The 10,211-nt window shown below is 35.2% G+C and overlaps 1 protein-coding gene across 1 annotated transcript; it reads right to left on the reverse strand.

Moving 5' to 3' along the window:
* Positions 1-1,588: 1,588 nt before the first annotated feature.
* Positions 1,589-8,403, reverse strand: LOC145621411 (coatomer subunit delta-like). Its single transcript, XM_081676145.1, has 12 exons — positions 8,249-8,403; positions 7,781-7,851; positions 7,022-7,061; positions 5,512-5,735; positions 5,021-5,263; positions 4,736-4,904; positions 3,695-3,996; positions 3,055-3,244; positions 2,801-2,954; positions 2,534-2,596; positions 2,310-2,406; positions 1,589-2,032 (listed from the first exon to the last, which is right to left on the reverse strand). The coding sequence occupies exons 2-12, from the start codon at positions 7,781-7,783 to the stop codon at positions 1,943-1,945; spliced, it is 1,575 nt and encodes a 524-aa protein (XP_081532271.1). The 5' UTR covers positions 7,784-7,851; positions 8,249-8,403; the 3' UTR covers positions 1,589-1,942.
* Between the last annotated feature and the right edge of the window lie 1,808 nt (positions 8,404-10,211).

Below are 10,211 nucleotides of genomic sequence, written 5' to 3' on the forward strand. Positions count from 1 at the left end.
CATGTGTGAGTAAAAATTTTCTGTTGTATGTCCTTGAGTTACTCCCTGCTTAAATTAACATGCAAATTTTTGGTTACCAGGTTCAAGAAGCAAATAGAAACCTATACAACAACCAAAGAGAAGCAGATGCGATTCTCTACAGGAAGCAAAAGCAAGCTGACGCAGGAAAGACATCAGCAAATGCTGCCTTTTACACTCACCAGCAAGGAGCTGATGCAGACCTCTATGGCAAGAAGAAAGAAGCCCAAGGATATCAACCAAGTACCCTTCTCAAGGTCCTTGATGGAAACTTTGCAGCATGGATGGCTAAGATGAATGGTGACGATGTGCAGGGTTTGCAGCCAAAGATCAGCATTTGGTCATCAGGATTTGGAGGGGCCACCTTAGGGGGTGGAAATGGGTTTGGTGGATCCATGAGAGATGTGGCCGAGATCTACAGCATGCTGCCGCCACTAGTGAAGACTGTCGACGAACAGACTGAAATGTTGCCTCCTGCTTGGCTTGCCACTTTCACTAATGGCAATGATTCCGTAGCTGTAGCTGCCAAGTGAGGTGGCCTTTGTATATGAACTTGATTCATTAGGGGACGGATTATACTATCTAGTTTTTGTCACTAATTAGATGTTAGGTAATTGGAACATCATATTATGATGTACTCTGGTTTGTTTTGTTTGTATGTTGTTATCATGCTTTAGTTATTCTTCAATAAACTCAACTAGATGTTTGTATAAGAAATTTTAAACCTTGAAAAAGAGGATCAAAGAAATATGTGAAATTAAATGGCATGCTAATGCTAGTAAAAGAATGCTGATTGGAGAGGAGGAATGGCAAAATAATTTTTTAGATGAAATGCAGAAAGATGAGGAATGCATAGTACAAACTCAAAAATTAGTTAAAGTTGGCAAGCTTTAGGATTCATTTTAGAATATTTGATAAGAAATTCTGTAAGAAAAAACTTGTGCAACATATTTCCTGTGAAAGGCAAGACTTAAGAAAGCATCATCTGTTTCGTTAGATAAATTTTGTGTCAAACTACCATATATTGATATATGGGAGGGAAAACTTTTCTATACACCCGGTTTTCAGTAATTTACTGTACATCGGGTGCACTTTTATCAAATATAGTCACTTTTGTCAAATTAAGTGTCACTTTTGTCAAATCTATCAATGAAGCATAAATAACTCTTATATATGCTGAGTAACTTTTGTGCGTTTTAGTGTAATTTTTGCGCATTTTATTATCACTTTATAATGGATGTTCAGTAATTTACTGAACATCCGTTTTATTTAAAAGTTTGTGATGTGGAAGATACATTGGAGTCTTCTTTCGTCCATCACATGGAAGTCCAGGCCACATAGATTTATATTGACAAAGCAAGACTCAATTTGCGACAAGGAAATCTTGGCCTTGGCGCATCGAACATCTAACAAATTATCAATTATCATATTATCCCCAGCAACAGCACCCTAATAGATAACACTGAAAACAAAAGACCACCCTATTGTTGCCGTTATTCGAGGAACAATGGTATACTAGAAATTGAGTGCATGCCACCAAATAAAACTTCCTGTTTCACGATTCATTGCATACATTTAATCCATCACACAAGAGCCTAACTCTATATTTCATTCACATGTTTATTTCAGGAAGAGAAGATTTTACAAAGCCTGAAAATTTCCTTCCAAAAATTAAAGTTTTAACCTATTACAAGATGCTATTCAAATTTCCGATGTGCTAGTTTCAACCAGTCCTCACAAAGTTGTATAAAAACCAATCATCAACAGTGGGTGACTACACAAATTGCAAAAATAAATCACATGTAAACAATTTAACTACATGCAACAACAATCAAGCATGTAATGATAAAAAAAAAAATCCCATTAAAATGCTACGGTGCACAAGCAAAACCATATGACAAATGATGCCAAGATTGTGATTCCATCAGACGACTTGGTAGTTTTCTGTGCAAAGCTGGGTTCTTTGTGAAAATTTGGGAGAGGGTCCACCTTTTAGTGGCAAAATATTGGTAACCTGCACAATCACAAGAAAATAAAAAAACAAAAACTAAATCAGAACTCTTCTAGAGTTGGCTCATAAGTTGCACTTTTAGAAAAAGATTTATACATTTCAAGCCTTCTAGAGTTTGGCACAACATTGACTATATACAGAGTATAATAGTGTTCGGTATTTAACATATATTTCAAGCCCAGCTTCAACATTAAAAAAACAGGGGAAGAACAAGTTATCTGGCATAACATTGACTATATACGGAGTATAACAGTGTTTGGTATTCGTCAAAAAACAATACCTTTAAGTCACTGAATGTCTTTGTAGCAGTAAATCGCACAGAGATGGGAAAGAAAGCGGATGAGTCTGCTGCAGGCACAACAAACTCCAAAGCACCACTGCAACATCATAAAAGATCAGTATTCAACATTTCAACTCTTTTTTTCTACCATAAAACATAATTTTCAGTTGCTACATTATCTATCATGAAAGAATGCAGATACTACTCCATAGTAAAATACTCACCTGCGATTAGAGTCATCAATCAAAACAAGGGACCACTCCAATACAGAATTTCTGGGATCATATCTGTCAAAGAGATATATGCAGAAGCGTGTAAGATTCCAGCACTGTAAACAAATATTGGACCCCAACAACATGAAAAAACTACAGCAATCCCAGCAGAAAGCCAAATCATTCATGAGTAGGAATACTGACTGTTGATCTCATGCTTGACATAATAAACCAAGATTATAAAAATTAATTAGTATCATATTTATTACTTTCACTCACCTCCAGTCCCCCTCAATTTGCGTTACATTTGGCACCTCTCTAAGAGCAGGAAGGGGTACTGAGATAACAACATTTTGCAGATCAAACATTCTTGAAGCTTCATACTCAATGCTGACGTAAGTATCACTTCCAGAAATGGAAGGCCAGCAATTGACTGCCATAAAAAAATAACTCATGAGAAGATGGAAACCAACAAAATCAGAAAGCCCAAGTGTAGATATTATAGAGATAAGTATGCAAAGCATTAAACTCACTTGTCAAAGGAACAGCTGTTTCATCTGTACTCTGCATTCTCCACCTTAGAAGGCCAACACCATCTCCTTGGCCAGTGGGAAAAGGTCTGTTAGGATCTTTAAGACCCAAAATACCCTCATTTGAATACAGCTCTTTGTTGATGTTAGGGTGCGTTTTGAACAAGACACTAGGATTGCCACCAGACTCGACCTGCATATTGCATAGCAGACAAATTATATATAGCAGAGAGCATGAAATCTAGCATAAATAGTTTAGAATTTACAAAGCATATGCAACTTGAACTACTACTAAATACAATGAACCAGGACTAATCCTATTATGGGGTGTTCGCTGGCATGAGTCTTTTTTGTTGGGAATTGGACGGGGATTAAACCCCACTATTCCAACACATTAATATCTAGGGAGGGGGATAGGGAGCATGTATTATGAGTGGGATTACTTTATGGGAAGAATCATAAGGTATTATAGTAGATTAACCATGGGAAGAATCTTAAGGTGTTATAGTAAATTTATTACTTATTTCCTGACTTCATCACATCAAGTTAAAGACTGGGAATTCATTTATGAGATATGGCCTTGAGGGGGAGGTTAAGACTTGGGAAGGCCAACAAGTAGAAAAGTCGGAGCAGAAAGAAGTACCTGAACTTGGATAAAAGCATCTTTCTCCTCAAGAATCTGAAGAGACAGAGTGCCTTGTACATCAAAGTTACTGAGACTTCCATCTTGTTTGAGTGTCACATTGAGCTTCTCCTCCACAGTCAATGTTAGAGGATCAGTGGGAGGTGGAGCAGCAGCCTTAGATTTGCTTAATGTTGGTGGGACATCCTCAACAATCATTTCCCCTTCTGCTTTCAGGGATTCCAAGAATTTGTTTGTTCCTTGTGATTTACCAAGCTTCATACCAGTATTCTGTGGAGCAGAAACAGGAGCTGCTGGACGACCTGATACCGCCAACCAAACAAAGAGGATCAGCAGTGATAGAGTGAAAATCAGGTAACCACTTTACCAAGAATAATAGAACAAACCAAAGAATGCATCTTGTACAGGAAACAAAAAATACTGGCAAGACCAACAGTTAAGACGGTGATTCATTTATGTCAACCTTTGACATGACAGAGACACAATATCAGCAGCCTATATCAGACACCAAACAACTAGACCTTAATTTATACAGTTGGCAGTACATTCTAGATATGTAACAATTAAATAGCCATATACTTCTAATGATGCAATTATTGACAACAAATCAACAAGAGTCAGAAATTATAAGTCAACTTTAAAAATATGAGATCCTCCACATTACATATACTTCCTCCATTTCTTTTTAGTCAACACCTTTTGACTTTCAGCACTACTATTCACATATGTCACTTTGACTTCATTGCGTGATTTATTCATAAGAAACAAACATAGTCGTGTGGAGTCTTGTTTGATTCGTCTCAACATTTATTATCCAAATATCAAATTTTTATATTTTTTATTATACATATATCAAAGATATTAATATTTGAAAGTATGCATTGGCAAACATGCCTAAATGAAATATGTCCAATAATTATGAAAAAGAGTTAGTACGAAATACTCATTACCTTCACAAGGAATCACAACCTTACCCTTACCTTGATGATATTGTCAAAAGATTAAGTATTTGAGCTATCAAATAAAGCATCTGAATCATACCTTTTGGCTTGGTGGAGAATGAATCCAGATCAGTTGATGGTCCAAACCCAGAATTACTGCCAAATCCACTAGTACTGCTAGATATGCTCATGTCACTGAAAGTACTTTCCAGTCTTGAAGAACCCATGGATGACATGTAATTACCTTTGTCACCCCTGCTCTTTTCCATCTGCCAAGGTCAAACATCGTTTTATTGATAAACCTCCAAGTATTCAACAATCTAGTTGCCCGTCTATCACTGATAGAAACAGCATAGAGGCAGGAAGAGGCAAAAGAAAATGATACCTTGTTTTTCTCAATTTCATTAGCTTTGCGCTTCATTATATCCTTGGTTTCATTGATCTTACTTGCAATCACCAGCTTGTGCAACTTCTCTTCATGACTTTCCATCTCACAGTACTGTTTCACCTGTGCAACGGTGACAGTTTCTTTGTGCCCAAGGGCAATAATTTCATCAAAGGCGAATATGAGCTCAAATGCTGCTCTACATATTCCTTCTTCATCCAAAGAGTAAGCATATTCTGGTACCTTTGTATGCTTAAGGAATAACATTCATTAGACAGTAAGTTTCAACTAATATCACACCCAGCAACATGAAAGAGGAGGAGCTTTATAGCACTGAAGGAGCAATAGAACACACAAAAACAAGAATAACAGCAGCACGGACATGCACACAAATAAGCAAGGAAATCAATCTAGTTTCCAGCAATTCAGTCAACAAAAATTGAAGTAAATTGTTAGCTTATAGTCTGTGAGGAAGCACATATGAAGGATACAAGTTTAGAAAGCATCCGTAAAGTCTCCAAGTCCTCCAAAATATTACTTTGCTTGTTAGTAACCACAAGCAAGAAAAGAGCTTCAATAGGTTGGTAAACGTATCGGACATTTTCAGTCTCAACATAAGTATGCTGCTTTCCAGTCCCAACCAGCTTAGGAAAGGCAGCAAGGAGGCCTTCAATTCTTATGCGAGTCATGTCCACAAATTGCCTGGAGACAAGAGCTGCAAGGAAGTTGGAAAAAAGAATTAATGCCACTACAACAAAAGTCAGACGTAAACACAGAAACAAAGTTTCATCAAATACTCTCAGACCCCCTGCATAAAATTATGCTTGCAACATCTATTCCATACTATCCACGAACCTTATCCTACTATACCTTCAATAAAACAAAGAACAGAAACTAAAGAGCCACAAGCATATTTTCAGCTATATGCAGGCACTAATTCTAATCTAGACTAAGCATCAATAGTGAGATTCCTCCAAATCTGCATTGATATATAACTAAATGAAACAAAACACAATGCAAAAACTTCAAACTACAAAGGATCTATAGGACAGCATACATCATCAACATATAAAAAAGCTCAAGGTGCACTAGAGCAATAAAGGTCCTTCTGCGCCTAAGCGTGTCCCTTTGTACAATATAAACTATAAAAATTTATTGAAGTGTGCCTTATGCACTTTTGGTGTGCCTCTTTGAATGCACCTTTCCTAGAGCAAAAAAAAACGCTCTACCCTAAACGACTAAACGCCTATAACCTAAGGCACATTTTTTTAACATGGTACACCAGATATATATGAAGACATATAACTGATATAAGTGTTTATCCTGACGTGAATTAAAGAATCATAATTTTGAACTGCATGGACTATGGTTAGAAGCAACAAGCAAAGTCAACTGAACCAAGAGTTGAAGAGTAGAGAATCAAATTAGAATGTTGGGAATCCAGAAAGTGTTTATCCTGACGTGAATTAAAGAATCATAATGTTGAACTGCATGGACTATGGTTAGAAGCAACAAGCAAAGTCAACTGAAACAAGAGTTGAAGAGTAGAAAATCAAATTAGAATGTTGGTAATCCAGAATAAATGCAAAAAAACAACAGCAAAAAAGTTGGCTGTTGTGTGATTCTTAAAGAGAAATTTGACAATTCGATGGCAGGCTGGGTTAATATAACAAACACATATTAAGTGATATAGTCAATATTTAGGAAGAATGATGAAAAGAAGCAATAAAATCAGAAGAATAAGCTTAGTTATGAATCATATAAGAATAGCTTAAATGACTACTAACCAATAACCTGCGAACCAGTCAGGCACCACTAGAAACATTAGAATTGTGGAAAACTCAAAGATATATAATTGAAAAAGTAATAAAGAACTGGGGTATATGATGTCTGAAGACAATAGCTTGAACTCCTTGTAAAAAAAAAACCAAAAATGCAAACAAAAAAAGGCGCATGAGATTCAATAAATGCATATTAATTGAACAGAGACACATATCTTACCTTTGCCAGATTTACTGATGATGGAGGCGGCAAGAACAACCTGCATCATCAAGAATCACACAGTCAATCACAATGCCAGATAAAATATGCAGACAGAAACTTCAATATATAATTTGTCACATCACCTAACAAGCAAGCAAAACCCTGTTTGTCAACCACACAATCAGGCAATCTGATGGTCGGAAGGAAAAAAAAAAAAATCCTCAACCTTTTTTCACTAAATTAATGATGCAAAGGTACTCGATTCCATTTCATTTACCCCCCAATACCAAAACAACTTAAGGATGCACTCTGCAAACTGAAGGTCATGTGCATAATATATAATGCTTCAACTTTCAACAAATTGAAAATAGAATGTGACACAACAAGGAGAAGCTTAACCCCAATTCTAGTGCACGTCGTACAAGAAGGGAAAAGGCAAACAATATAGCTAGAGATCCGAATAATAAGTTATAATACAATGGTCATTCTTGTCTAAAATACATATAAAAGCAATATTACTTGCACACTAAAACCTTATTAGCATTTTAGCAACGGAGCAGTATCGGATGTTCAATAAATTTAATGTGATGCAAAAGTAAACTTCATCTGCTGTTCAGTTGAGTCAAACCGAAACAATCAAGATGATTCGGCTTACTACCATTACACAAACTTCATCCAAAATCACTTCGAAATCAAGCAGATAAAAGATAAACGCAACCCGACACAACATTGGCAATTTCATTTAATAAAAAGGGAACTGCAAAGAATTTGACATACCATGATTACGCCTCACAAAATCCCACAGCTCAAAATCAATTGAAAACGAAAGACAAATTCACGCAAACCTCCTGCAATACAATGTCATAAATTAATAAGCATAATTCAAAACCCTAACAATTAGCAATGCAGAAGATCTATAGCTGTAATCTCTAGATCACACCAAAACAATTGACAAAAACAACTCTATAATCAAATTAGAAATCACGAATGCGTTACAAAACTAACTGATTTACGATGTATTCTCGACATTTCCAATCCAAAAAACCCTAATCAAGCAATTTTGATCAAATTAACACTAAATCAAACAAATTCATTCGAAAATCACAAAATTCAAACAATACAAATCACGAAAAATCAGATCCAATGAAACAATCATAAATAAAATCAATCAAATCAACAATGGTAGATCTCAAACTGAAATCAATTCGGCGAGAAGAATAAAAGAGGAGAGAGAAAATGGCGTACTTGAGATAAATCGAATCCGAAGGTTGAGAAATGGTAGATCTCCGAGCAAATGAGCGAGTGTGGAAGAAAGAGAGAGAGTTTGTTCAGAAGTGATTGTGAGATTTGGAGATGCACCTTTTTATTATTTTGATTTTCATTTCTATTTTATTAATACTTGTATTGTATTGATTACTCAATTAATTTGTTAACTTTCAATTCAAAGAAAATTTTGTTCAATTCGAGAATTTGATTGATTTTTGTTTGTAATATGTGACAGCAAACCGGACCAATGAAAATTGAGAGTATACATAAATTTTTAAAGAATAAGTACTATCCTACCGGTAATTTTATTTGATTATTTAACAAATAAAGCGTTTTGTGTGCAACTGGTTACACCATATGACCATTTGTAAGAGAATAAAATAACCTCTATAATATTGAGTGAGTAGTATTGACGAAGTAACTCGTGTAATATTGACCGAGTAACACTAATATTTATTAAAGCTCCTCCCTCAAAATCACTTTTTCCACTCTCAAACTCTAAGAATTAGGGAATTTACATTTATGGCTTTCTCTCTCTCTCTATACATCTTTCTCTTCATCTTACTTTAATACATGACTAACAAGAGTATATCTATAGTGCTAGGCCTAAAAACTAATTATGCAGACATAATAAACACAAGCCATGTCGACTAATCGCAAATAAAACTTGCAAAAAAACATAGCAAGAGCCTAAGCTTAGGCTGTGCGCCCAGGACGTCTTCCCACTGTGTGTGCAACTGTGCAAGGCCTGCTTTCATTTTGCTCGCTCATTCTTGCTTAGTTTTCTACGTTTGAGCTATGTGTGTGCATCTTCTCTTGCGTGTGCAACACCCATAACTAGTTAACTACCATGTCCATTGCGTCATTGCCATGAACTATTCTCCACACAATCTCGAACCTAACAAAAATAAATAAATAAAAAATAATAGTTTACTTTACTACTTTTGGAAAAAAAAAAACAAAAAAAAAACTTTTTTTTGTAAAAAAAAAAAAAAAAAAAGGCTTTAGGGCTTGTTCACATTTACTTAATTTCAGTTCAGCTTCAATCAGTTCAGTTTAGTTCAGCTCCTAATTTCCTTCTCTCATAAAATATTTATTTCAGCTCAGTTCATTTAAGTTCAGTTCAATTCAGCTCCAATCGTTTCAGTTCAGTTCAGTTCAGTTCAGCTTAGTTTAGTAACTGTGAACAGACCCTCAATTTTTTGACAAATTTAATTTAACATATTAAGTTCCCTTTTAAAAAAAAAGAAAAAAAAATTGTTAAGTGGATGATCAACTAGCGTAGTTGGTTAAATTCTTTAAAGGTGATATTGAAAACCTAGAATCAAATCCTATTTGCAACTTTACTTTTGTGATTATCACCAAACCAGAAGAAGAAGAAAAACTTACGACGTAATACGTAGTATATGTTAGACTTGACTAACTTTTGCTCAAATTTAATTATTTTTGCTAACATTTTTTTTTTGTTTTGTACTCCACTTTGTAGTTGTATTCTCTAATCCCGTATTAGGTTTTTTGTTGTTGGATTAGATTTGTTTTCTCTGTACATTAGAGAATTTTTATGCTCCAATTTTTCCACCTTGGCGAGACGTCTAAAATTTTCAGTGTTTGCTCCCATTCAAAATACTATAAAACGATACATAATCAGGGCCTGTTCTCATTGACTGAACTGAACTGAATTATACTGAACTAGCTGAGCTGAACTAAACTAAACTGAACTAAACTGAACTAAACTGAATTTTAACGTATGAGAACAGGCCCTTACATAATTTATTATTTTTGTTGTTGTTCTCTAATCCCGCTTTTGATTTGATTTGATTTTTTTTTTTTTTTTTTTTTGCCAGATAAGATTTTTTTTTTCCTTATGATTAGGGAATTTTCATGCTCCAATTTTCCACCCCTCAACAAGGCATATGTCTACATTTGGGGTGGAAATTGCACT

This window comes from Chenopodium album, chromosome 27 (genome assembly GCF_948465745.1).
Source record: "Chenopodium album chromosome 27, dcCheAlbu1.1, whole genome shotgun sequence".
Taxonomy (NCBI): domain Eukaryota; kingdom Viridiplantae; phylum Streptophyta; class Magnoliopsida; order Caryophyllales; family Amaranthaceae; genus Chenopodium; species Chenopodium album.